This window comes from Clavelina lepadiformis, chromosome 1 (assembly GCF_947623445.1).
Source record: "Clavelina lepadiformis chromosome 1, kaClaLepa1.1, whole genome shotgun sequence".
Classification (NCBI taxonomy): Eukaryota; Metazoa; Chordata; class Ascidiacea; order Aplousobranchia; family Clavelinidae; genus Clavelina; species Clavelina lepadiformis.
This window is the reverse complement of record NC_135240.1, coordinates 23,906,925-23,933,966: the sequence shown is the minus strand read 5'-3', so window position 1 is coordinate 23,933,966 and position 27,042 is coordinate 23,906,925. Positions and strand designations below refer to the sequence as shown.

The following is a 27,042-nucleotide window of genomic DNA, read 5'->3' as shown; positions in this document are numbered from 1 at the left end:
GTTTTGGGTTCCTGTATATCAAGTAAAAACAACGAAGAAACAAAAAAGTCATTGCAAAAATGATTTCTTTGTAATCAAACAAAAATAAGATCGACTACATTTTTTTAAGTTCCAGGTCGCCGTGTCGCGCAATATTAAATAAAAAGCATTTTGCTTTTCAAATAAATTTAAATACTTTTATTAGGTTTTACGTGAAAATCAATTTGTTAATTTGTGTAGGAAGCCAATGATCGGAGAAGAGCCAAGTAAATATTTGCACGATATTCAATTAACGATGATAATGCAAAGAGAAGATACCACAGAGCTTATAGAAGGGAAGAAAATTTAACATGAATGCAGAGAAAAAACATACATCCTTACTGTCATCCAAGTTAACATAAATACATGTACACTGATAAGTTTGAATATTTTCTGCAAAAGTTACAACTGCACAAGTTACTTATCCTTGAAACGGGACATGAGTTTACGCAATTTGACAATTACTACTTGTTTGGAAAGGTTTCTTTTCCACTTCTTTAGTGTCATCATTTGTGTTTCCTGGTACTAATTCCTCTTTTTCAACGATTTTTATTGATTTGCAAGTAAGTGGAACACCAAAACGAAAAAAATTTCGAACTTTTTCCGGCAAGATATGGTGATCAACGATTGGCATAAATAACCTTGGATCGAGTTTGCTCGGATCGTTGTGACCTAAACCAAGTCAGGGTAAGTCCCCAAAAAAGAACGCACCCATTTCACGAATGTAATGTGTACTCTATGGCGCATGTACGTTCACTGGCGCAGCATTGCCTACTAAACCTTACCAGTTACAAAAGAAAAGGTAACTCCAACGAGAATTGTGATAACAAAACCGACCACCCCAACCAGCTGGTAAGATAAGGAATACAAAGTCTCATCAAGAAGCGGCCTGCGTACATGTGGAGTTCAGTTGATGACGCATGCAGCCGCTTTGCAATAGGCCTAGTTTGTTAATATAAGGTAGCGTTGTTCATACCTTTCGGGAGTTACAATCAATGCGGTCGTAGTCATCGCTATGACGTTAGTAGATGTTGTAGGTGTATCTGTAATGTTCAGCGAAATGCTAGTGAGGCAATCTTCAGTCGAAAGAGGCAACAATCTTGTTTTCTCTGGGGAAGGAGGGTGAAGAATCCCGCCAACAGCAACCCAAGTTGCAAACAGAGAACCAGCCAGAACACCAGATAGAGCTCCCTGCAGAAAGTAAGCTAGATGTTGTTTTTGAATTCCGGTGGCTTAGTACAGCTCTATAATGGTTCCGCAATTTTTTACGATCGCGTTATCTCATGCATACGTGTTGCATTATTGTGATCACTAATCATTGCTGGGGTGCGCAGAAACGTTTTAAGATAAGTCACTTAATACATTAGATTCTAAGGTACTTCTCAGTGTAATGTATCAAAATATCGGTAGGATTTACCGCCCAAGACTCTTCCCATGCGTACGCCATTGATCACAACAAGAAATGACACAAGTAGTGGAATAATTATGTCATCAGACAGCCGAAAAGTATACCCATGTAATGCTGACTGATGGACAATAATAATAGGCCACGTATAGCTAAGACGATAGTTAGCTAAATCGAACCTTTGAATTGGTCCAAGGAAGAAAGACTCCCATGGTGTAGAGACCTAGAACAGGGCCAGCAAACATCCCAAAAGTTGTCAGTGATATTTTAAGCACGGTGGCTCCTAAACTTGATGCCAAATAAGCAATACCGGTCACTAGTGCTCCCAAAAGAATTCCTGCCAAATTTTTTGTATTGGAAAGTTTGAAATTTGATTTATTTAGAACAGTTAGCAAACCTATGTACTATGACTATTACAATAACTTATATCAGATACTAAGCACCAGTGACAATGCTACGTCCTCGCTAAATAATTTTTGCTGGTATTTATTTTGTTTCGATAGATTTACCAAGAATTTTGCTAAGATGAAGTTTCATGGTCGCCTTTAGACTTGGCTTCATCGGTAATATGAAATCCTCGAGCAGCATATTGGCCAATGCATTTACTCCGGATGAAAATGTGCTAAGATTATTAATGGGAGAAGATTCTGGCATTGTGTAAATTTGTAGGCATGCAACTGTATGTCTATATAGCCTACTCGTATACTAATTTTAATTCCTTTATTTAAAATCTGATTTTTGCGTCCATGTATCATAAGTTGTTTCAAAAGATAAATTAAATTCGTCTGAACCCACCTCAAAGTCCCGCTGTAAACGGCGGACACAAACAGTCCTGTCATACCGGGGTATTCTCGAAATATCTTCAGCACAAGATAGGGAGCCAACTGATCCGGCTTTTTCAGTTCCCCATTGAAAATCGGGTCACATCCCTTGAAATATGCGTACATGACCAGCCCGTTCATCATGCACAGTGCAGTTACCAACAAGTTCAAAACACCACCAAAGATTGCAGATCTGTGAAATTCAAGGCACTATTTCACCAATTTGTATAGGCTATGAATAAAAGTTTATTGCTATAGAGTTAAAAATAGGTTTGTACCGTAACGCTAGGTCACTTCAGGTCATACTTATACATTTTTAGGTCATACTTATACACTTCACTGCAAGTCATAAATATTGTACTTTCTAAGTTTGTTAGTCACGGTTTTTGACGCTGTACTCACATTCTGGCCTCGTTGACATTTTTGCACGACAGGTGGCGTTGCACAACTGCTTGATTGGCGCATACACCATAGCAACCCAGCACAGAAGTCCCAACCAACACACTCAGTGACGTCAGTCGCAAGGTTGGATCGAGGTTGAAGCTTAAATGGTATAAAGAAAAGGTTTTCGTTACTAACCGTAGCAATCCAACTACGACATGACGTTTTCAACAAGTAACAGTTAATTACAGTACAGTCGGTGTTTCTGGGTAGGTGGCATTCTTATTTCGTGAAAAGGCAGCCGTTCTTCGTTACGTAAAATAGAACGTTAATTGTTTTTCTGCAACGTAATTGCCTTTAAACGTGACCAAGATGAAACACAGAAGTGGATTTCGCGGTGAACACTTCCGAAAGAAGGTCGGAAACAGTTGGGCGCCTTTTCAAAGGCGGTGGGATTATGGCGTCATTTACCTTGTCATAACGTTTTGTATAAGCGTCATAACACTTGAATTTTAAACAGCTTATTTCGAAATAAACCAGATATGTATCAATATATGTCGGATTTGTACATCTAGCTCCTCTCACTCGAAGAGATTAAGTCTGTTTCCATCTTCAAGTGCTTTGTAAACGTTGCTCCATCCTCCGACTAAAAAAAGTGTCCTTATGAAAGTAGCAAGGCATCCGACAAGCATTATCACAGCCTGGATCGTGTCAGCCCAGACCACTGCTTTCATTCCGCCCTAAGAAAGGTAAAAGTTGTTTTTTCTAAATCAGTCGAGCAACAAAAATTTTATACTGCCCGAAATTTATTTGTTTTAAGATCGCACAAGTCGATCCCGGTTTCATTTTACTTTTAACGTTAACATAAACCATATATGTAACCGATAATCTGATACTTCTCTCAATTGCCGTTCAATTTTATTCCGAGTTTACGTTCCGATAAGATTAACTTTTATTTCAAAGCAAATTTCTGAAGAAAGTTAAAACTTACTGCCACAGTGTAGAATAGGCAAATGAGGCTTGTCAGGGCGATTGTCCACTCCACCTCGAATGGCGTTACCGCGCTCAATGCTAACGCCGGCAGGTACATAGTGCAACCCATGTATATCACCTATCAATTTTGTTGACAAATCATAACTTGAGAATGACCTTTATAAGCGGATAAATATAGGCGATATAGCTTGTATACACGTATACAAAGATATATTTTGATCGAGTCTATTATGTTTGGCAACAAAAAGCCTTTCTGTCGTTTCCACAGCGGTTTTATAGAAATGCATTCAACAAATTTGTTGTTCAAGAAATATATATACACAAACCATAGTTAAAATTGTGAGAGCTGACGTCACTTTTCTCACGTATTTGTCAAATCGTAATTCCAGGTACTAAAATAGAGAAAAATGTTACGGTGTTTTGAAAACTTTAGTTTGCACATAATATGGCGCAACAAAAACAACGAATACTTTATTGCGTTCGTTGGTCGTTCTATTCTCAGTACTGCAGGGCTTAGCAGTTTGGCATCAAAGACAAAGTCCAACTTGTTTATAAGATCAAAAAACCATAATTAAACGGTATTTATTCGAGGTTGGAAAGTTATTGAACAAGGCACTGTGCAAATGGGTCTTTTTGTACCTGGTAAACGGAACAAAGTTGAAGTCTGAAGTATAAAGGAATGTAGTAACAGCAGGCGAATACCAAGGGCACCAGTCCGGTACCTATCCCCATCCAAAAAGATACGGCACCGAACATGTAAATTTCTGTGGGAGCCGCTATTACGGTAACCGCAGATAGAAAAGTCACCGCAATGCTAAATCCGACTGGAATCTGTAGAGTAAAAATCATTTACTTATACGCAACCAAATATCCAAATAATAACGTACACGACAACGTATGATTATGCTTAACTTAAACTTCTTACTTACGGTAACATCAATGTTTGCAAAAAAAATTGATCGCTCCAACAACTTCAGTCAATGTTTTCAAATCTATCCGTCGTTATGTAAGCTATACTTACGTTGGCTGATAGCGTGATAACTAAGTGCCTAGTGACAATTTTACTCCGACTGGATTAGCGGCGAGTTATTAACAAACCAAATAAAAAACAATGTTTACGTGCCGGCGAAAGTTTCCGGTTACCGAAGTAATAATTTTCAGTTGACATTTTCTTGCGATCTTTGACGGCAAAGAACAAGCCGACCCCTAACGATAGAAGCAGGGACCCTGCGAGAAAGGTAACATTGAAAAGTTTTTGACGTATACATATAAGCTTAATATGTGTAATCGATAGCAAGAAATTTGTTTTTGACTGATCGGTATTAATAGAAACCTATAATTTAATCCGATGAACTTAACTTGACCGAAATGAAAGAATTTACATTTTCGTCTGTTCGGAAAATTAGCAACAAAAACACGATTACCCAAGTAGCCTAAGTTATTACTATTTATTAAGTTAATTAAGTCCCTTAACCTTAAGCGGTAGCCTAAGTTTTTAACGTTTGTTGCATCATCTGCCGCTTGTGTCATATTTTACAAGCTTACTTCAAAAGATTTATGGACTATTATTGTATTGCAAATTGACTAAGGAACGTATACAATGTAAAGTTCCCGATAGCGCTTATAAAAATCATTTCTCAAAATCCAACACAGGAATAAATTGCAAACACAAACAAATTATAAATTACATTTAAGAAGTTGTTTTTGAATCGGAAGTTCAAAGCGGCTTATACATTATATATGGACATATTAAAACAAATGTACCGAAATACAATATATTAATATACGGTGCCATCTATTACACGGTTTAAATGACTTTACCAAACCACATCTTGTTTTCGCATTTACTGAGAAACTACACCAAGAAAATAGCGTTTGTTCACGCATTGTATGTACATAAGTATAAACCCAACTTACCCGCAAACACAACAAAATCTCCTATTGAAAATCCTTCCGCCGAGTTTGCCATATTGTTCAGCGAAAAAAGTAAGCTTTTCAGTACTTTCTTATTATATAATTCAAAAACATTAATTTGAATACAGTAAACAGTTTAAACATAAGAATTTGAGGAAGGGTACGAGTATACAAAGGCTGCACTGCTGGCGTGAACGTTTTAATTGCTGGCTCAGGCTAAACTGATAGAACTCCAGTTCAAAGTTGCGGTTGACAAAAACGAATCACTCAGTTCTTCTTCTCTTTGCTGAGTGAAATGTTTTACTTTTCCATTTTGAAGTGTCAATTCTCGCAAGAAGAAACGGACTATGTTATATTTTTGGTCTATCTCTGTAAATCAGACTTTGTTTATCAGTCCTGGTATTAGCTTTTAAGCTAAAACCACCACCATTTTTGAAGTAAACATTAATCCTCAGTCTTTGGTTAGATTATAATTTGTAAATCAAATTATAACGAGTTTTGGTCTTGTCATTTAAAAAAGCAAACGGTGATGCCCATGTTGACACCTTGTTATACTCATGCTTTCGTTAACGGCAAAATACGCCACGAATCCCGTTATAATGGTCGAATCTTTGGGGAAGGGAAATTTATATAAGTTTAATCGCAGCGTTTAAAATTCCTTTTTGAAAGATCTGAAGTGTAGCCCATGCTAACCTTTATTCGTCCTACATATACTTGGACGCTGTTTACCATATTTGTAGGCAATTCCTATCTCAATGCGCGCACGCGTCTGCTTTCGGATACTTGAAACACAAAGGCATGGTTTACATCATATCAATTGCAGGGAGTGCCTTGCCCTTGCAGCTCTAGATGATTGTAGTTCGTAAACAGTTGTCTACAACGATACCGTAATGCGGCATAAGTGATAAATACTTCAGATAACAGGAGGTGGTTTTGAATTAGATAAATTAAACGAGAGTATTTCCAGACAAATTTTAGTCTTGTTGATGGTTCTGAAAACTTAATCCTCGTTTGCTAGAAATATACTTTTCTGCTAAATAAACTCTTGATTAAACCAAGAAGCTTACTGAAGAACAGTTTTCATAGACAGGCCAAAAACTTTTACCAAGTCATCTTTTAAACAGCTTTTCCTTTCTTCAGTCACATTCATGGGAATTCCCCATTACGACGATTGCCGTATACGTCAAGATGTTATTACGTTGCGCCCTAATGGATATTTAATAGCGTCGGTGGAGGTAATACGAGTATACGATTGAGATCGAAAAAATTTATAATGAGCAAAAGAGAAAATCTGTCATAAAATTCACTTGATGTTAAGATGAATAATATTCGGTGGGTTTTGTGGCCAGCTTTATCTAGTATCCTATGTTATAACTGTATTATAGCCATCTGGTATGTTATTGTTATTCGCCCAATAAGTGACTGTGCCGCTATTCCCGTTCATAAATCGTTCGTGAGCATGTTCTTTATTGTGTGTGATTGTTCTTTATTGTGCAATCATAGTTGGCATCGCAATTCTTGATCCACGCTGCAAATGATGAAACATAAATAATACGTTATGATACCACGACCTTGTTCATGACAAAAAGCGGTCATAAAAATGGTATTACCAACGATACTACAACACGTCAATGACATCATAAGAAATGTTTTGGTCAGAGCTATCACAACCATGTTTTTTGTCAACAACTTGGTTTTTCAAAAGCATGACCACGTGTTAGCATCCTTTCTGTCTCGAGATACAAAGGAATTTTGCGTTGTTTTAGCGGGCGTTTGCAATACACTGTTGACTATGCATTTAAATTCCAATGCGTGGTCACAATATTGGTTTAACAAAGATCGAAATCTTCGTATCATTGTTATAATCTTTTTTACTTGAGTCAGTCGAGTTCAAACATTTTTTTAAGTTTTGCTTTTTTACTGTAATTCGTATATTCGAGTTTAGTCTGGTTTGCCGGATTAAAGGTCAAGATTGCTTACGGCGTGTCCGTCATCCTGATGATTCTCGCCAAGTGCCCTCGTCATAGCGGTTGAATTTCGTCTCGATTTGTTTCCGGAAATCTTGGAAAATTAGAGAAAGCGGATTACATTAGTCTGACTGTTGTTGAACTAAACGGAAACGAGGTATCATTTGTACTGCAACGTAATTGGTTTCAATAGACATCAATGAAACAAATTAACCTCAGCAGGAGAAGTCTTTCAGGCGCCAGAAATGTGGAAGAAAACCTAGACAACAACATGCTGCGTGCGGTTTGTCATAACCCCCTGTTATTGTCATCACAATGGTATTGCATGTACCGCATACTGTGCTTAGGTCAAAGAAAAATTTATAAAAACAGGATAACGAATCTGAAACCTCTATGATGTCATTATTAAAATGACGTCTTTTCCTCCAAATAATGACTGGATTATCCCCTCCTTTGAAAAATATCTTTTAAGTTCGATTAAAAGTAGATTTTCAGACGTGTTTCAAGGCTTGGCAAAGTGACGGGCACTCCAAAAGTCCGACATAAATTTGGTAAACAGGATATAACAATAAAAATAGACTTTGCTTAATGCAGGCAAAGCTAAGCAAAACAATGCCGGTAGATGGTCATACCGCGATCTGGGATGCCAGTAGTGAGATAGGTTATCTTACGTGATGTAACTTTTACGTCAACTAAAAGTTCAGCAAGCTCATTCCACTTGTAGGCATGATATCCTCAAAGCAAGTAGCCTATCAACCATACATTTGAGAAATATATATAGTAAAGATTACTTGTTCATAATTTCTCTGTTGTTGTGGTGCGTTAGACTTAGGGATTTCAATCCTTCCGTCAGAAGCAGACATCAAACAAGAAAGTGCATAAAACGTTTTGTGTGCTGCACTTGGAAGCGGGTTGAGATTGAAGCAAGTTCATGTTGTACAAGTACGAAGTTCATTGCTGGTGGTCTTGATTTCATTACATTACGGGCATGTCAATATCTTCCCCCATGGGCTGTGGCTAAGGTTCCAATAACAATAAGATTTGATTTATAGCGATCAATTTGATCGAATAAAAAGTTTTCACTTCATCAACTAGTATCATGTGTCTGCAAAACCACAACGCAATAAATCAGTTTCAAAACGGAGAAAGATTAGCCTGGAACACCCTGCAATATATAAATATTTTATGTTGTACATGTAGTCGAAATTTTAATTGTCTCATATTAGTTGTAGCTATGTTGCAATAACGCACAAATCTCACTTTAAACCATGTGGCTATGAGCTTAAGTTTGTTCAATAAACTGTCAGACAGGAAATACCACGATGATTTTCATTTGTTTTAGCCTTCATTTTAATTGCACATTTGCCGAAATAATGATGCTTCTTGCTTACTGGTGTGGTGAAATGAATGAAACTGCCCTAGTTGTGTGTGCATGGTAGAGAGAAATACACCAAATTCCAAAAGAAGACCATTATAGTGGGTACGTTTTCACATTTAATATGATTGCTATTACAGGTCATTAAACAACAGGACACACAGTGCGCCTGCATATTATGCCTGGCACAGTGGTTTATGTAAACTACAAATTATACAGTATTATATTATAAGCTAAACAAACTACACTATATTATTTATTACTACACATTCGTCGTCTATTATTACATTCTATATTGTATTATCAGTTATAACTATATTACTGCATAAATTATTATAAACAAGTACAAGAAAAAAAAACAGAAAAGTAATCACAACTAAGTATTTTTAATTCACCTGCATTTAATCTTTCTTTTGCACTTTATTAGTCCTTTATTTTACCTATTATTTATCCTTTCATTTATAAACAGACAGTTTGGAATGCTCAAAGAACTTTGGAAGTAGACATAAGCATTTGAGTTATGAGGTTATTGGGTGGCGAACTTTATGAACGTGAAGTCACTTTTCCTATACTGGTTTTGGATAGGTAGATCGCCATAAGGGTGGCGCCACGGAGTGTTTAATGGAGGCTGTGGATCTCTCAAATTTTTTGAATGGACTCCTTGTCAGCAACCTAACCTTCATCGTCAGTGCAACTTTGTCAATTGCCTACTAAAACAGCGGTGGCAATAAACATTTTTAAAAAAAAGGGTAACAAAAGTTAATGCTTTTAACATGAAATGTCAGGGTGTGAAAATGCCAGCGTCGTTGCCTACTAGCACAGATACAGTTCGACAATTCGCAATCCACCAAACAGCAGCTATTAGCTGTCGGTACTTGCGAATATTTTAAGTTGTCTCCACATAAAGTCTTTAGCGCTATTGTTTGATCAGATAAGGTAGGCTAGTAATCAGATTTCAGATGCCCTGATTTCACGTCCACAAGCCCAATACTTATACTTCTTTTGATTGACATAATCCCATCCACACCCGCTGTCAATAATAAAAGCTGTAGGCCTAGTTGGGCGATTGAACTAATCTACTTCTTTATTCACGCGCCCTTCGGCCAAACTAATTAATCCAAACAAGTTAATCGTACTTTTTTCCGAGTTTCGCGATCGGATTGTTTAGGCCTACCTAAAAACAACCTTTAAAACAACCCTGAAAGTCGTTGTTTAATTTGCATATTTTTAGCATCAGCCTTCCTTCTCCGGGAATGTAAGCTTTTTGACTAATTTTACGAGCGGATTTTTACTCTATTCTGTTCTTCAAGTCTATATTTTGGGATTGTTGCAATATTTTATTTAATATCAATGGATTCGATGATGATTCATAAATACATTTAAGTAACTAAACTGATATGAGCATAACTTTAGTTACTGGAAGAGTTTTATTTTTATTATATTTTATTTAGCCATTTTTGTCGCCACAAAGTTGCTTTGTCCGCTTATAATGTTGACGAGTTTTCACAGAATTGTTAATACACATTCACTTGTTGTATCTTTCTTTCAACTTGAAAATTGCTAAAGCTTTCCTCAACCACCTGTCACCAAATTTGTTGTTGGCAAACTCTAGACATAGGCAGTAAGCATCCATCATGCGCATAACAAGTACTTTTTGATAAATCACTTTGATAAGATGGTACAGGAAAATTTTAAATCGGACTATGAAAATTATACGTTAGTCTGTTTATTTATAAAGTAACTTGTAAATTTTCAACACTCAGTACATAACTATTTTGGATATTTACTGAAATTACTGCAGACTGCTTTTACATATTTTTGAGATACGATACTGGAACCAGTTAGGCCTACTGGATTCAAACGTGACCACCAGCACCACTCAAGTCTTCAAGAACAAGAGAGGTTTCCTTCCAGCACTACCATCTATTCTCTATTCAGTCTATTGCATAGCATTGCCATCTTTATCCGTACATCATTGTCGATATACTAGAGAAAATTCCATCTTGCAACAAGCATTAATGTCATCACATTTTCCAAAGGCTACATTATCATTGATGTGCATTCCTGCTGTACAAACTCGGGTTAATCAACAACGCCCTTCTTTAGTGCCATGGCCTCCAGAAACCGGGCTCTTGCCCGGGATGGGGTTTCTTTTACGGTGGATTTTCTTTTCCCATCCACTGATGTACAGCATTGAAGCGATTTTAATTCATCTGTTGCTTAAACACACGGTCTGCTCGTCTGCTTAATTTTCGCTTTTCAATTTATGTTTTATGAACTTAACTAATCATAGGTTTAGTGGCCGTGCTAGTTGTTACCAGCAATTGTTACCGTAATTATTTTTGAGCACGTTTTAAACCTTTTCGTCTTTGTAACTTTTCTAGTTCATTGGCGCGTGTTAGTAACAACTGGCTTGATTTTTTGTCCCCACCGCACTTTTCATGAAAAATATAATGATTGATTTATTGAGCTCCCTTGCACTATACGAAAAATTAGTTTCTGATAAATTGCTAGGGACGCTTTTTGCGGCCTTAGCGACACATAGCGGTGAAATAGTGGTTAGTGGCATTTTTTTCCATTGAGTGTAAACCATAATTTAGTTCATAATTTTAGGCCTAGTGAATTACAATTCCTCGCTAATTGCTATTTGATTGGATGCAATCATTGCGTATGTTATGTGTTAAGCAATTAGACTCTGTATTGAAAAATTAGGCTAACCTATTTATTCGTTAGATTGTTTAGCTGTAAACAAGTTAGCTGGCTGACAGGTTGACTCGGTTATCTGCTTTCTGGTTTTATTTCTTTGGTTACACGCAAGTTGGACCAGCATGTCAAAACCAGAGGAAAAATTAAAGATTATTTGCCTTGGAGATAGCGCAGTTGGAAAATCCAAGTAAGATTATTTTAAAGGCATTTGCCGACGGTTTTTAAGCATATATTTAAATAACCAGGCTATACGTACTAGCCGATTGACTTACAATTTGAATAGCTGGGATCTGGTATGCAGAGGCATCCTGTGGTTGTGATTTTGTATAGGCTACTAGACCCGTTTTTGTTGTAGCCTACAGCATACTGAACTTTGCACACAGACAGTAATAGAAATAATAAAATCACCACCGAAAATAATTGACACACTTACAGGTGTATTTGCATAAATAGAGATATCTATATGAGCCTAAGTGGAAAAGGTGGAACTTGCATGCAAGAGAATCAACAACGAGCAAGCCAAACGTTTTCATCTTAACACCAATTTATAACAAATAAACAAGGCAATGCCAAATTATGATAAATGAACAAAGAATTGAAGTTTCAATGTATGAATCTGTGTCTTTGCAAACACGATTTCTCTTCGAGTACATCCATTTCGTTGAGCCTATTAGTGTGCATAAGAATAAACATGGCCATCAATTTTGCTTTGCATGTGCATATTTTCTAGAAAAATCAAGCTTGGTAACATTATTAGCATTATGCTTAATAAAATAATATGTAATGTAATAATAAAATAATATATGTGAAGTTGTGGGTTTGCCTAGATGTAAGCATGCCTAATAGTGCCCATGTTTTAAATTTGTTTTTAATTTTTTTGCAGGATGGTTGAAAGATTTTTAATGGATGGATAGTATCCTTTGTCGTGACGCTTAAATAGAGAATGAGAGAAAGATATTTTATGCTGTGACTTTTAAGGCAGACTACATTGAAATAATCTCTGTTTGTCATTTTCCCCTACTGGAAAACTTGCGTTCAGTGCACTGGATAAATGCACCAAAATTCGCAATGCCAAAATTTACACCCCAACAACGCAATACTTAAAATATAGAATATAATGCAAAACAGCAATTATGTTCCAGAAGCCAAGTTTTTGTGATGCATCTCAGCACCTCATACAAACTTTTCAGTAGGGTCATTGCCTAGTCTTTTGACGAAACGAAATTCTCTAACTCGCATTTCATTAAATCAATAAACGTATTTTGCTATGGCAAAAGAAGTTGGGTCACGTACTAGTAATAAAATGCATGCCTATATAAAGGCTGATTTGGAACAAGTTATAACGAGTAATCCCTCAATACTCGATCATGATATGGTCGATCGATTGTTATGAACTATGTATGTTAGATTAGAAATGTGTAATTTGCCAGTGGTGAAATCTTGCAGCTACATATTTTGCACGTTGCTTTTTCTATACACTTTTTATAGCAAGCCACAACAGCTTTCAACATATGCGCTAACCCTTTTCGATTATGAAACAAAAATAAATGGCAAGATGGTACCTATAGGTTAGTAGGCTTTGTTCTCAACTTGTTTACAATTGTTGGAAAATTGGAATGGTTTCAGGTTTATTATTTTTGTCTATCAAAATTTAACAAGACAAACTTTAACATACTCACTTAGTAATTTGTATTGTTATGTCTGCATATGATATGAGGGCAGATATCCATATTTGAAGTATTGCAAAGTTAATACAAAAACACTGTGTTTAGAATTTTGGGATACCGCTGGACAAGAAAGATTTGCCAGTATGCACCCGTCGTATTACCACCAAGCTCAAGCCTGCATTCTCGTGTTTGATGCTACAAGGAAAATAACATACAAAAACCTTACCAACTGGTATCGAGAGTTACGGAAGTATCGACCCAATATTCCATGTCTTCTTGTTGCTAATAAAATTGATGGTTAGTAGCCTACATGTCTATTATCATCAAGATAAAGTTTATTGATTGTTTATTGTCTATTAATTACCATCAAATGTTCTGATATTGTAACACCCCCCTTAATGTTTTTATTTATATATAGCTGATTTAGGTGTCACACAACGGAGCTTTCAGTTTGGCAAAAAGCACAGTTTACCCCAGTACTTTGTGTCTGCAGCTGATGGAACAAACATTGTTAAAGTATTTCGTGGAATTTTTTACCCGTTTGTCTCCCCTTGTTTTATAGAATCATTGAATTCTTACTTTATATAAGTTGCAGATTTTCATGGAGTATTAGTTAAGTTAAAAGTCATAAGGTTTGCCCAATATGGATTCGAAATCTGCGACCATGCATAGTTGCCAGCATGATGTAGCATTGTAGCTGATACTAGCCACCATAGTTCTATTTGATAACCTTAAATTGGCATGTTTTATTCTTTTCCAGCTGTTCAGAGACACCATAAAAGCAGCATACGCTTACAAACAAAATCCAACAGATTACGTTGACCAAGTTCTAGCTGAATTAGGAGTAAGTATGGCAACTCAAATTACGTATTACGACAACTCACAAGCATATATTTAAAGCTAACGGTTGCAGTGTAAATATTTTCAACCACCTCCATTTTATAGAACTTCGAAAGTGGAAAGCTTGACGAAAATGATGAAGCAATATTTAAACTTACTTCAAAGGAAGACCAAGCAGAAGAGTTTTAATTCCATTTTACTTTCTCAACGATCAGTGTTTTTCGGTGGAGGCATATCATGAACATTTTTTACTTTTTGCGCTTGTGTTTCCAAGATTTTTCTATTTTCTTAGTGTAGTGTGAGGTTTTTGTATTCCTGGTAGAGTGTGTGAGTGAATAGTATATTATCGTTATTTTTAGTTGCAATTTGCCGTAGACATTTTATTTTAACTACTGAAGCTCTGCTACTTCGTCACGTCACGTGATTGGTATCCCAAACAAGATATCACTTCATACACACATCTTTTGGCTATAGCCAGAGCGACAGGCGAGGAACGTATACACTACAACTCTTTATACAACAACCAATTGAATTGTAGTGTATTAATTAGTCAATGTTTTATATGCTTGCTGGTCATTTGCGTTTGGAATATCTGACTAGTTTAGAGTGCTTCAAAACGCGGTATTTTGCGTTTGGTTTAATTAAAATTGGCTCAGACTTTGACAAGCTCATCAATACTGCTTTTAGCATAACCAAAGAAAATCTACCTTATTAGCACATCCATGCTTACCTGTTGACGTGAGCGCATGTTCCGGCTTGCATTCTTGGTCCGTCACGTTTTCTACTTACAATACCCATACCGGAAGCGTTCAGTTATAGAGTTTCAAATCGGGACTTCGAACGCCTGTTAGTATCAGCACTGGTTTGCATGAAATTGTTATGCAAAGCTAGGTGAATGATGTTGATACGCCTCTATCAGCAGGTTTGGCCGAAAAGCCTCACATGATGCTATTACGCAAGGTTTTTCGGTTGTGGCGTTACTTTTTTCCGTCCACGATATTGTTTGGCAGTAGTAGATTGTTGTTGTGGTAAACGAAGCTAGCAGGAAAAGATAAAGATTGTTATCAGACTCATTCAACTTGGTGGAGAATAATAATTGACATTTCCTATGCGGTTGATGTACAAGCAAATAGGCTGTTTACTGCTGAACTAAATCTGCTGAATTCAGTATGGAGGATGGCATAAAAGAATTCACAAGTCAAAGTACTAAGTTCATCTATCACAGAAATAACAAAAACTTTTCTGACGGGAATATACATTGCAAGAAAAATCACAACGGCTCGTTAGCTATTATTAAGGACCAGGAAACGTTAGATGCAGTTGTAAGAAATTGGCCGACCGACAAACAATCTGACTATTATTTAATAGGTTTGGAAAGGCGTGAGCACTCGGTGAACTACACTTGGATTGACGGCACACAGTTTGTGGGAAGAGCAGGTTTAAGGGTGAAAAACAGGAGCAACAAAGGCTGCGCTGTTGTGGCGCTGTATCTACCGGTAGCAGGTCAAAATGTAATCCCTAAACTTTATGAACAAAGTTGCGAAGCACAAATTCCATATTTATGCGCTAAAAACTTGACCGTTAACTCGCCTGCTGATAATTCGAGGCCAGGCGGCAATTCAGCAAACCCGGTAAACGTCACATTGGTCGCCACGGTCGCTGCATTGTCTTTCTTGCTTTTGATTTGCTTAACTGTGGTGACAATTTTGCTAGCGAGGCGGAAGAAGTTATCGAAGAACAAACCTGAGTGGCCAAATGATGCAAATTCGCTAGACCCAGGCCCTTACGCCGTACAATACCACAATACTCTGACATACGACAATGAGGCAGCACAGTATGCAGCAATTGACGAGGTCAATGCCGGCAACCAGCCCAACGTGGAAGCAGCGTACGCTGCAACTAATATAATTGAAACCTTACCCGCTGTACCGCCACCAGTAACGGAGCCGTATGCCCAGGTTTTAAAGAACAAAAACCAGGCCACACCGGGTACCGTTAAAGAGCTGAGCTTCTCGAAGCATAGTCACGACTATGCAACCGTTGAGGGCGATTCTGCATATTCTTTACCTGCGGAGACGAAGCCAGACAAGGAAAGTAGTGGAACCTTATACAGCGAAGTCAAACAAACAACCGACCTTTACAGTGTGCCGATTAAGAAAGTCAACCGATGAACAATACCATCGGACAATACGATTCAACTAACTTTTAGAAGCAGAACTGAGATGCGGAAAGAACTTAGCAAAAACGTTCAGGGCCGATTGTGGGCATGGAATGATGGACTGTGTCATTACTTTTCTTTGTCTTATTCCTTTCTGTAACGGAACTGATTGATATAAAAACATGTAGTTCATTGCTTCGAGCTAATAAAATTTATTCTTGATTGTAAACCAATTTTCAAACTTGAACATTTGCATAACGTTTAATGGAAACAGTTTAAGCTGTCGTTTAGACTTCATTGATAGCATGTCGATAAGTAATCAATGGAATCCACAATAAAGATATCGACCCGTACAAGCCATGGAAAATCCAAAAAGGTTTATGGCTGCTGCTTTTATATTGAAAATAGGATATCTAAGAAAAACAACGAATTTAATTCTTTCAAGCTAAGCTGAAAACGGAGCGGATTATACTACACTGAATTGCAATTACGGCGTCATAAACATGAGAACAATGTCTAGGAAAATGTAGGTGCCGGAACAGGTGTAACGGAACTCGCTGCGACCACGTGGCCAACAGCTTTTCGAAAAAGCATGCTTGAACCTCTGCCCGAAGTTCCCTGTATTTAAAAAAATTTGGGTTCAGTTTAACATCGAACAGTTCTTGCATGCAAATACTAAGCATAACAAGCACGAAATATTAATTATAACGGGCCCAACAAATCCAAATTAAAATGTGCGAAGATTTATAACCCAAAACTTTATATTGATGTGCAAGTTTAAAACTTACAGAAATAGTTACTCACACTTTTCTTAAGATCACGCAGGCAGGCGACCCAGTTCTCATATTTAGGTACAAACGGCGGGCAACCGGCTTGTATGCGTGCACCGTTGGTTGCCATAACGGTGCTGGTTATTGACAGAGGATAGACAATGGTTTGAATAAGGTAACCCACAGCCATCGTGGTGTACTGCCTGAGATCTTTCAATTCGCTCTGTAAGATTGTGCAACTTTTACAATTACATGAAGTTGTTTATACAGCAAAATTTTAAAGCGTTCGTTTTAGTGTTTCAGTTTCAGTATCTAAGCAGACACACTTTAAACGTGTCATGTACAAACCGTAAATGAATATGACTTTGATCAACGTATGGTTGAAATTTATGAACGATTCTAATTTCAATTTTAGGTGGTTATGTTTCAAATGAAAGTTTCAGAGCTACTGCAGTTAAAACTAGCCTAGAATACAATACAAATATACACTTACAGTGTCAGTAAGTATATACGTGTTGACTGCGTATGCGAGAACACTGCAAAGCCAAATGCTGATTACTTCGCTAGCAAGTCTGGGGGCCAAACCTCTGGAAATAATATTGTAAAGTCAGCCATTGGCCTAAGTGAATAAAAAATTAAATAAGATCTATTAGCTGAAGGCAATTTAAAGAAAAATTAGGTATGCATGTAAAAAAAAAGACATAAAAAAACTTGCGCAAAAAATCCAAGAATGCCTTCCTCATGATAAATTTCTACAACAGATGAATAGATGTTGTTATAGATTTCCTCATGCCCGACAAACTGAGCCATTGTTCGAATTGCAATCACTGTTAGGACAAAAAAATCAACCATATATACAGCATCAACGACGACAGAAAATCTTAACAATTCTATTATGACTGTGTACACTTGAGACAACAGAGATAGAAATGGGAACTTAATCATTAGAAACAAGGTGGAAGCTTAAAGTAGAAGGATATGATTAAATTACTGTGAGTTAATCACTGAATGATTCAAAGGCAATAGATAACCCTGAAAACATGACTTGGGATAACAGATGCAGTTTTATCAATCAGTTAACACACATTTTCCTTGTAGGTCCTTTTAGATAAAAGGATTAAAATAATCGATAATGTAATGATGGCTTTAAATCATTGGTGGGATTCAGATATTTTAACATCCGGTTCTCTCACTACCAGCATGCCATATTGACCCGGGGCCAATATATATAGACCTATACATACGCTTGTTAACAACCGGTTCGCGAAAGTCATTAAAATTCCAAGAACCGGTGCGAACCGGCAGAGTCCTACCACTGCATTAAATGTTATGTAACAAATGCATGTAAGAATTTTAAGGTGAAGAGGAATAAAGTTTTAAAAATACAAAGTTAACACTCAATGATCTAGCCCACAGCAAACCATTAACAAAGCGGATGACTGTAAAGTGGCTATCTACGTTATAATGATCGATTTTTGACAGATGTATTTATTTTGTATTAAATACTAACTATAAAGTATGAAACTGCGTAACTATATAGCTGAGGATATGACTATTACATAAAATAATTGAAGAACGGATCTCAAGGCTGCTAAGTGTTGATTGTGGTGCTTATGTGAATACACCTGTTAAAAAAAATTCCACTATTTCTGAGCCAAAGTTTACAGAAGTGACATATACACATATACATAGCATAGATAACTTTGGAATAACAGGCACTGGTTATTAGGGATGGGCCGAACCCGAATAGATTCGCCGAATATCGCCTTTATGGAAGATTCGGGTGAACACGAATACCAACAACGGCGAACCCGAATACAATATTACTTATAAATTTACTGACTTTCGTAAAAAATGATGATCTAGTTTCCCGACAATGCTAAACGAGAGTCAGCAGTACTTACAATGAAGGTCGTTTTCCTAACGACTTTGCTTTTTCGATCGTTTTTTAAACACTATTTTTCAGAAGAAAGCGATTTGTTTATCGATTACGTCATTTTAGAAGCAAGACTTGACAAATTTTGGAGGAAATTTTATTGTTTGGTTCTAATACGAATAGATTCGGGATTCGTTCGTGTCGACCTTCATGATATTTGGGTTCGCACGAACCCGAATAATCTTCCTCGCGGCACATCCCTACTGGTTATGCCCTGGAGACCACAAAAACCACATCTAGTACACCAAAATTTTGATTTATAAAGCTTCAAGTTAACATTAGTTGTTTACATGCATTTTAATATGTTATTTACCAGGGCTGATAAAATTGATTCAAGTTATCTGAAATTTTGAATTAAGTAAATTAAGCTAATGAGCTTCCACTGTATACAGAAACTCATTCCATGTTCATAAAATTATACAATAAAAATCATCCAACACTAAACATACTAGTATTAATACAATAACTACTAGCTCATTAGTAAATAGCATTTCATTTCATGTTTACTAAACAGTTTCGTTTCACTACACACCGTGCAATGGTTGTGATATGATGACCGCAGCACATCGTGCCATCATTTCCTGTGAGGTCTGTGTAAACAAAAATGTCACAAAAATTTTTAATCGTACAACAGTTTAAGAATTTGCTGGACATTTTAGCGGAGAAACACGATAGACTTTATTATGTTACTAATGAGAGAAACCTGGTAGATTACTGACCTTGGTGCAAACCTCACTAAAATTTGGTTCTTCTTCACTGGAGCATGAATCTTTATCTTCCTTGGGTTTCAAAGTCTAAACGAAAGATGCGGGAGCAAATTTTACACTACATTTGGAATTGGAGATATAATTAAGATTAATTTAACAAAAACTATGTTGCACGTTAGATGGAATGTTGGTCAAAATTGCCACTGTATGCTTCTGCATTTAAGGGAAAAAATTTAACCTACAAATTTTTTGTTATTGTATTATATGTATGCGCATTGCTACAATTTTGCAAATAAAAACTTAATTTAACTAAATTTGGACAGTACTATGTTTCTTGCCAATTTTTTTCTAAACTACCAACAGTGGGAACTAAAGACCAGATCCAAACTAATTTGCTTAACTTATTTAGAAGTTTTTAGTTTCAGTTTAATTATTCCTATCAGCACATTTACAGATTATGTGAAACAAAGCAGTTTTTCACACATCACGATACTTTAAACATATACCTACATGTGAAACATAGGTGTAGGACAATGATGTTGTAACATTCGCAAGAATTCTTGGCATCAAACCACGATATAATCCTGCGTAACCATCACGCCTTTGGATGTGTTTCACTAATGGATAAATATAATGTCAAAGTTTTCTGCAGACAGCAAGCATACCATTCCACACCGGTGGATTAATTGCACAGTCTAGTATACCATACTTATTATGGAGCTACTTAGAGCAGAATTTCAAGAGAAATAAAAAATAACTAAAAATAAATTATTGACAAAACGCCGGGAAGAGATATCAGCAAAGATGAACTAAAACATAGTCAAAGCACCAGATCAAGCTAAAATAATATTTATTATCAGCCACAATCAAATTTGAATGACAATCAATAATACAGCAACATTTTATACTACACTATAACTATATGAATCTGACTTTAAATCGACCAACTTACTATATTCAAACACTGTCGGATATTGGAGTTGTTTTCGAAAAAAGATGTTCCTCCTCATAATTGGGGGAAGTGGTTCGTGACCGAGCTGCATTTTGTCAACAGAGAAGATTCAAATTAGACGAGACAATAAAATATTGGCATTTTGACAAGAATGAACGAATATACCATTAGCTGACTTATGCACAAAGGTTCAAAAATATATATTCTACAAAATCCAAAGCAACTTTTAATGCATAACAAAACAGAACATGAAAATAAATGCCAGCTAATAGTCACAGTTCATTGACAATTGACAATAATTACCACAGCCCTCAAACTCACATACTAACAAATTTATATAAGCTACCATTGCTGTTATTAGAGTCCACAAACTACCATCACAAAAAAACATGTTTGCGATTCATCGTGATTCATAATTGTGTCTTTTTATTTTATATTTATCGAAGGGGTCTTTCAATTTATCGCATTTTGCATTACATCAAGGTTTTAGTGTATCTATAAAACGACGGTAAGCTATTACCAGACAGAAAATACTGGTACATATGTATTTTTATTGGATACAAAAAGAATCAAAGATCTTGAATTAAAATCTTTACTGATGCACTTACTTACAAATCAATTTTAAACGTGTCTTCACATTATATATATATTAATATAGCCTATATACCAATCTAAAATGAATGAACATTGTCCACAAAAATAAAATATTTTGTATTATACATTCTGTATATATATTAGGCCAACTCATTAGAGTTCTCACCTGGACTAATACTTTGGTGTAGGTGAATGGATGAGCAACGGCAGTCATACCAACACCAATGGCAATTGAATTCCAATCAAAAGACATTTTTGCTTGAATATAATTTCACTAAAATTATATAATTCAATACAAACAATGCAATATGAATATTTATATTATCTAATCCTAAATCAAAAATAACTACAGTTCATATTAGTACAGTACCTGCCGTACCGGTATGTCATACAGTATATCTATTCTATATAGTATAACAGCCAAACCCTGAAAGATGTCGATTGTCAAGTTTAAAAGAGATAAGCTTCAAAGATAATATTAGCTTCAGTTTAACCAGCCAATTGGGGTTAATGAATTCTTTTGAAAATATTTATTTTCAAACGAGGTTAGAATTAGCTATAACTTCGAAATAAACCTTTCTGCCAATTAAATGGTGGCAAGATACTTAAGAAACTATAAAGCAAAACCGAGGTTTAAGTGATTAAAAGTCATTGGCGAGGTTAAGTCGTGCAAAACTTTCCTTTGACTGAAAATAAAATTGTGATATCATACCAAAAGTCAAATGTGTGCCACTGTGTCTTAAAGAAGTTATCAGGCTGTCCAACCACGGCCTGACGGACAACTTTCCTTTCTTAAAATCTTGGGGCCTAGTGGAGAAGTGCACAACCAAATGACCTCACAATTTGAGTAGTATACAAATGTATCCTGATGTGGTTGTGCAATATTCCCAAATCTTGGTTAAAAATTCTCTTTAAATTACATTGAATTCTAATTGTGAGAGAGGCATACATTTTTATTCGCAGGCTAGCCTAATTGTCGTTTACCGCGTTCGTATTTCCCTACTTCGGTAAATGGCATCCGCCGGCCGGTAACGTAAGTGACCAGGCTACTGTTCACCGGCCGCCAGTTACCGAAGTAGTAAAATACCAATTGCGTAGCCGAAGCCGTTTACCGACGTAGTTTTTTCCAAATTCGATAACCGGCAGTCTGTGAAATAGACGCTGCATTCATAAAAGATAAAGGAAAACAAGCCAGTAGCCTAGTCGGACTGCATTTTCCGTCCTTTAACGAGCCACTGTCCAGTCCGTCCTATCAGCCTTGCAGCATACCATCAGACAACCTATCTGTTATAAAACCTGCAGTAAATCATGAAAAAACGCAAAAAGAAGTGCCCACGATTGATTAAATACATAAAAAATTCACCCAAGCGCACAATTGTACGTATTAAATGCACCTGAAAGGCGCTACTAAAATCTAATAAAAACCGCATTTGAATGCGCCAATGCCATACCATATATAAGATTTTATACTGTAGTAGTATACGGCCAAACTCTGCAAAAAGAGTCATGCCGAGTTAGTTGGGCATTGTGACGTTAAAATATATCCTGACACAGCAGAAAACTTCCATAAAAAATATTTTATCTGTAGTTTATAGCTTCAAGTTTCAAAGCAACGTTTATTAGTCATTTATGCTACCGGAATAAACAAAATTAACCATTTGATTAAGGAGCTTCTGCTCGGCGTGTAAAAGAAAAACTTCATCAACCATCTTATTCTGGAGAGTAGACTTTAGTCTAGACTAGAGTCACCGTCAGCAACGTCATCTGGAGCAGGGGTGTCCAACCTTTTTGGCCAAAGGACCACATGCGATTTACCAATGATTGCGCGGGCCACTTGAGTGTTTACTGCTAATTTCTAATTAAAACCCACGCTCCAAAATTCTAATCTTAGAAATACGTATTATCCTCTTTTACAATTATAAGAACAATAAACATACCAAGATATACAAAAGTCAACAAAGTTTTTACTACACGTCGACATTTCAATGTGAAGTTTAGCAATGTTTTTCTCTAACAAGTTTGGCAATATTCGGTGAGATGGACGATGTAGCAATGGAAAGCAAGTTTTCCATATGGGTTTCAGAAAGTAGTAAACAAACAATAAATGCCAATTTCTCGGAATGTAAGTTCGCCATAAATTACATAGGCGATTCAGTTGATAATATAACTCATTTCGAAAAATACCGCGCGGGCCACTCAGAACATTCCCGCGGGCCACTGGTTAGACACCCCTGATCTAGACTCTAGAGTATTTAGAGTGACTTTAGACTGACCAATGGACCACTGCATGTAAAAATAATTTCAACATATGTTTTGCGAAAAGTATGCGGTAGTTTGTTGAGCCGTTATATTTGCTGGATAATTTGGTCCTTATCAATGCAAATCACCACTTGCGAGAGGTAAGAACTGTGGGACATTGATAAGGTTTGTAGTACCAGCTGAAGCGTCTGACTAATGCTGTAAGTATGCTTTCTATTGTTTTGTCTCTTGTATTCGTTCTATGTAAACATCATGTTGTTCAGCTGTGGCGTTTACCATCCTAACCGCTAGGCGGCGGCAGGAAACCACGTTTATTTGCCAAAAAAAACATGCCTACGGGCTTTTTCATACTGAGACGTTCAACATTTCCAACATAGGTTATTATAACAACGCAATTATTTACAGACTTTTGGTACCGTTACAAATAAACATGATATAGTTTAGCTACGGATTTTTTTCATGCTAAGACATTCGTCATAAGGTGCATTATTTATTATACCAAAGCAATTGTTTACCCACTTTTTGTAGTTTGTACTATAAAAAATAAGCCTGATTAGTTTAACTATTCGCCAAAAATTCTTTTTTTATTCGTGTAGTGTAAACTGTTGATAATTTGATATTTTTCATAAAACAAGCGCTATAATTTTTTGCTAATTTTCCCCCGTTTCAGTTCGAATTCTGCGTTTTTGTTTTGATTCATGACTTCGGTTGCTTCGCTTGGTTAGGCTAGCCTGCTGAAAAGACGGGTTGTCGGTCGTCAAATGTTTCTCTACTGTGAGCGAATAGAGCGAATAGAGCGAATAGAGCTAATCAGTTGACTTGATTTTGTTGTAACTTTACGACATTTGTTTTCGAACGTGAAATCAACCAAATCATCATATTTTAGTTACATAAGATTAAACGAAAATAGTGCGTTGGCTGATTTCCGTGATAAAACTAGTAACAAGCAAAATATTGGCTTTATGGTGACATCGATACATTTTGCTGTGATGAAACTAACTGAAACTTAATAAAGCCTGCGTTTGACTTTAACCCTATTCTAACTAGGCTTGGCTTCTCCCGCACACTGTCATAGCAAAACGTGGCGTACAGTTGCATTGTTTGCTGTAGAAACTTGAAATTTGGTGACTTTTCCTAAAAAATGTTCAGCTATCTGTCCATGTTTGTTTGATAAAGTTGGATTTTGTAATTTTTAAGATATTGCGATATTTTCATAATTTTCCTCTGCTTTGCTCTGCTCTCCGCATTGAAGCGTATTACTCATTTACGCACCAATAACTCGACTAACTATTCTCTTTCGTTCTCTTCTCGCGGTCAGCTGGTTTTCCGCACAGCGGGGGCGCGGCGTAACAAGAAGAATTTCTAGAAATGTGTCACTTTTAGAAATACTTAATTTACACTAAATTCACTTTCTTTAGTTTTACAATTATGATGTATACAGGAAGCCAGATGATTTTTCTACGAACCTGTCAAAATCCGATCAGTTTACGACGTATAGTTTTCTAGTAATTAACGATTGAAAATGTGTGTGCGGGGTCGGCCACACCTAGTTTTTTAGTAAACTCGCGAGCCTGGTTAGGATAGGGTTAAGTCCTTGCTGTAATACTTACATATGCAAATGATGTTATTGGCAATGAAATGTTAAAAACCAGGTTTGCAAAGTTTTATTAAAATGAAATTGGCTTGTAGGCGTAATATACGAGAAGAAAATGTGGCAAAAATAAAATTCCAAACAAAACCAGTGTAAGGGATACTACACAAAACAAACAAACGAATTATCACCAATAAACATTAATAAGTCAATGTAATGCACCAATGTATAATTAATTAATTAATTAATTAATTAGTCTACACCATGATCATGTTAAAATAAAGGTTGCAATTTGCAGGCCAGTTTGTCTGCAAAATCCAAACCGTCATTAAATCTAAAGCTTTCTGGCGCACAGCGGAACCCCGAGGGTCACATCGCGCTTCCACTCTTCTAAAAATTCAAGTCCACGTCGATGCTGGTAACCTAGTTCTCCACATGACACATAAAGCCCCATGTTTAACACAGCCGTCGAGTATTTCGGAAACGTAGAATACCATTCCGTCAACAAAACTTGGGATCCGTCCGACAAGCTAACCATACGACTGGGGTTGGTTTCCACATTCGCCTACGGAAGTGTATGAGTATATACATATTATACACAGGGCTAATAGATTATGTTTACATGCAGTAGAAATTGAGTTATTATAGACGAAACTTTTTTCATGCATGGTATTGACAAACAACTTTGTTGGCCGTGTATAGTGCGAACCTTCAACCGTGGCAGCACCACTGTGTAGCCTAGTCTACACCTTACATATTTTAAGCCTTCAAGCTAAGAAGGCTTTGCCACTTTTTTCCTTTTATTGATTGTTCGTCAGTTTATTTCTTGCTTTACCATTCTACAGGAAGGTCAACACCATACTTTTTGCACCCCGCAGTCAACAACAAAAACCTAACGATAAACGAGACCAAACCCGAGACTGCTCTTATAACAGTCTCTAACAAAGTTAAGTTCAAATTAGGTTAAATCATGTAAAAGACAGGCTACATACGTCAAAAGTATTTCCGATCATAAAAAGAGCAGTTTTAACTGTCCCAATCGATGCAGGAGCCCGGTCCCATAAATTGAATAAGTATTCATAGACGGCCCTGTACATGTCTGCACTCTTTATTTCCACCAGCTTGTTTTCGCATATCGCCTCCGCTTCAGGAAAACCGACGGAATTTCCGTATATTTCCGCCGGTTCAATGCATTCTCCGTCGTAAATAAGACCCCCAATGCAAAGATCTAAAAAGTTCAAAAGTAATTCCTATTTTATCTCCATAATATCTTGAATATGTTACCTCATCTCACCTTTACATAGCTCATTTCTTTCCGCAGTTGTCAAACTGCCGATGTCGCAACTAATTGCTACTTGAAGCAAAGCCAACATGAAGAACATTGACAAGAAAGAAATATTCATCTTGAGAAAAAGTTTTGTGGTACTACAAGACAGATAAATTCAATAAGCAGGCCCAAGTCAAATCCGTTCGTGTTGAAGTTCTTACAGACGTGGTATTTTAGTATAGAAACAACTCCGTTCGGAAACTGATATAAAAGGCTATTCGCAGTATACACTTGCCTTTTCTTAACACTTTTTCCCCGCTTCGTGTTTTGTTATAACTGGGAATATTTTGTTGTGCATAGAAGACGTTGGCTTATATAATAGATAAGTGTTAGAAGAAAAGCACTTGTCACGTGATATTTACTTCGGGTGTTCGCACAACTGTGGTTATTTACATGCACGTACGCAGGAAGTCTTACTTTTAATGGTCAACTTTTCGATTCATGCGCTTAACTGTTTTTTATATTGCTTTCGAACGTGAAATGCAACTCGCGCTTTCCGTTTAACTGTTCAAAAATATTTGTTCTACTGGTAATCACGGTACTTCGCCGAGAAAGTACGTCGTTTTTAGGGTCCCATAATTCTAGGCTTGGCTACTATTACGTAGAAAGAAATGATAAAATGAAAACACAGTGATTGCGTATATCAAGTTAAAATTTTTGA

At 36.6% G+C, this 27,042-nt stretch overlaps 4 protein-coding genes across 5 annotated transcripts; 1 reads left to right on the top strand and 3 right to left on the bottom strand.

Annotated features, from left to right (window-relative positions):
* Positions 1–162: 162 nt before the first annotated feature.
* Positions 163–5,729, bottom strand: LOC143471172 (sodium-coupled monocarboxylate transporter 2-like). Of its 2 annotated transcripts, XM_076969560.1 has the most exons (13): positions 5,536–5,729; positions 4,742–4,845; positions 4,258–4,449; positions 3,945–4,010; positions 3,617–3,736; positions 3,211–3,365; positions 2,647–2,787; positions 2,219–2,437; positions 1,933–2,045; positions 1,603–1,760; positions 995–1,209; positions 804–907; positions 163–690 (listed from the first exon to the last, which is right to left on the bottom strand). In XM_076969560.1, exons 1-13 carry the CDS (start codon positions 5,585–5,587, stop codon positions 464–466), a joined length of 1,866 nt encoding a protein of 621 aa, XP_076825675.1. In that variant the 5' UTR covers positions 5,588–5,729; the 3' UTR covers positions 163–463. The 2 variants fall into 2 exon arrangements, with proteins under 2 accessions (XP_076825675.1, XP_076825683.1); XM_076969568.1 differs by lacking the exon at positions 4,742–4,845 and having other exon boundaries at positions 5,536–5,642.
* Positions 5,730–11,497: 5,768 nt separating this feature from the next.
* On the top strand, positions 11,498–14,747 carry LOC143450298 (rab-like protein 2A). Its single transcript, XM_076950780.1, has 7 exons — positions 11,498–11,767; positions 12,464–12,493; positions 13,069–13,148; positions 13,353–13,544; positions 13,666–13,763; positions 14,008–14,091; positions 14,193–14,747. The coding sequence occupies exons 1-7, from the start codon at positions 11,703–11,705 to the stop codon at positions 14,274–14,276; spliced, it is 633 nt and encodes a 210-aa protein (XP_076806895.1). The 5' UTR covers positions 11,498–11,702; the 3' UTR covers positions 14,277–14,747.
* A 1,694-nt stretch (positions 14,748–16,441) lies between these two features.
* On the bottom strand, positions 16,442–21,571 carry LOC143450289 (mitochondrial carrier homolog 2-like). Its single transcript, XM_076950770.1, has 9 exons — positions 21,371–21,571; positions 20,611–20,695; positions 20,169–20,275; positions 19,671–19,745; positions 19,484–19,541; positions 17,731–17,842; positions 17,509–17,602; positions 17,050–17,238; positions 16,442–16,863 (listed from the first exon to the last, which is right to left on the bottom strand). The coding sequence occupies exons 1-9, from the start codon at positions 21,455–21,457 to the stop codon at positions 16,762–16,764; spliced, it is 909 nt and encodes a 302-aa protein (XP_076806885.1). The 5' UTR covers positions 21,458–21,571; the 3' UTR covers positions 16,442–16,761.
* A 3,540-nt stretch (positions 21,572–25,111) lies between these two features.
* Positions 25,112–26,683, bottom strand: LOC143462623 (uncharacterized). The gene is made up of 3 exons (XM_076960851.1): positions 26,349–26,683; positions 26,047–26,282; positions 25,112–25,619 (listed from the first exon to the last, which is right to left on the bottom strand). The coding sequence occupies exons 1-3, from the start codon at positions 26,455–26,457 to the stop codon at positions 25,389–25,391; spliced, it is 576 nt and encodes a 191-aa protein (XP_076816966.1). The 5' UTR covers positions 26,458–26,683; the 3' UTR covers positions 25,112–25,388.
* Positions 26,684–27,042: the final 359 nt, after the last annotated feature.

What these genes read in the sequence shown, in the direction of transcription:
- LOC143450298 (XM_076950780.1), top strand. Translation starts at nt 11,703, where the DNA reads ATGTCAAAACCAGAGGAAAAATTAAAGATTATTTGCCTTGGAGATAGC. An exon ending in TGGCAAGATGGTACCTATAG is followed by an intron (nt 13,149 to 13,352) that starts GTTAGTAGGCTT and finishes CACTGTGTTTAG; the next exon opens with AATTTTGGGATACCGCTGGA. An exon ending in AAGTTCTAGCTGAATTAGGA is followed by an intron (nt 14,092 to 14,192) that starts GTAAGTATGGCA and finishes TCCATTTTATAG; the next exon opens with AACTTCGAAAGTGGAAAGCT.
- LOC143450289 (XM_076950770.1), bottom strand. Translation starts at nt 21,457, where the DNA reads ATGTCTTTTGATTGGAATTCAATTGCCATTGGTGTTGGTATGACTGCC. An exon ending in CATATCACAACCATTGCACG is followed by an intron (nt 17,843 to 19,483) that starts GTGTGTAGTGAA and finishes TTGTCCTAACAG; the next exon opens with TGATTGCAATTCGAACAATG. An exon ending in CGTATATACTTACTGACACT is followed by an intron (nt 17,239 to 17,508) that starts GTAAGTGTATAT and finishes ACAATCTTACAG; the next exon opens with AGCGAATTGAAAGATCTCAG.
- LOC143462623 (XM_076960851.1), bottom strand. Translation starts at nt 26,457, where the DNA reads ATGAATATTTCTTTCTTGTCAATGTTCTTCATGTTGGCTTTGCTTCAA. An exon ending in AAGAAATGAGCTATGTAAAG is followed by an intron (nt 26,283 to 26,348) that starts GTGAGATGAGGT and finishes TGAACTTTTTAG; the next exon opens with ATCTTTGCATTGGGGGTCTT. An exon ending in TGATCGGAAATACTTTTGAC is followed by an intron (nt 25,620 to 26,046) that starts GTATGTAGCCTG and finishes ACACTTCCGTAG; the next exon opens with GCGAATGTGGAAACCAACCC.
- LOC143471172 (XM_076969560.1), bottom strand. Translation starts at nt 5,587, where the DNA reads ATGGCAAACTCGGCGGAAGGATTTTCAATAGGAGATTTTGTTGTGTTT. An exon ending in AATGTCAACGAGGCCAGAAT is followed by an intron (nt 2,438 to 2,646) that starts GTGAGTACAGCG and finishes TGAATTTCACAG; the next exon opens with ATCTGCAATCTTTGGTGGTG. An exon ending in TTCCTTGGACCAATTCAAAG is followed by an intron (nt 1,210 to 1,602) that starts GTTCGATTTAGC and finishes TACTTTCTGCAG; the next exon opens with GGAGCTCTATCTGGTGTTCT.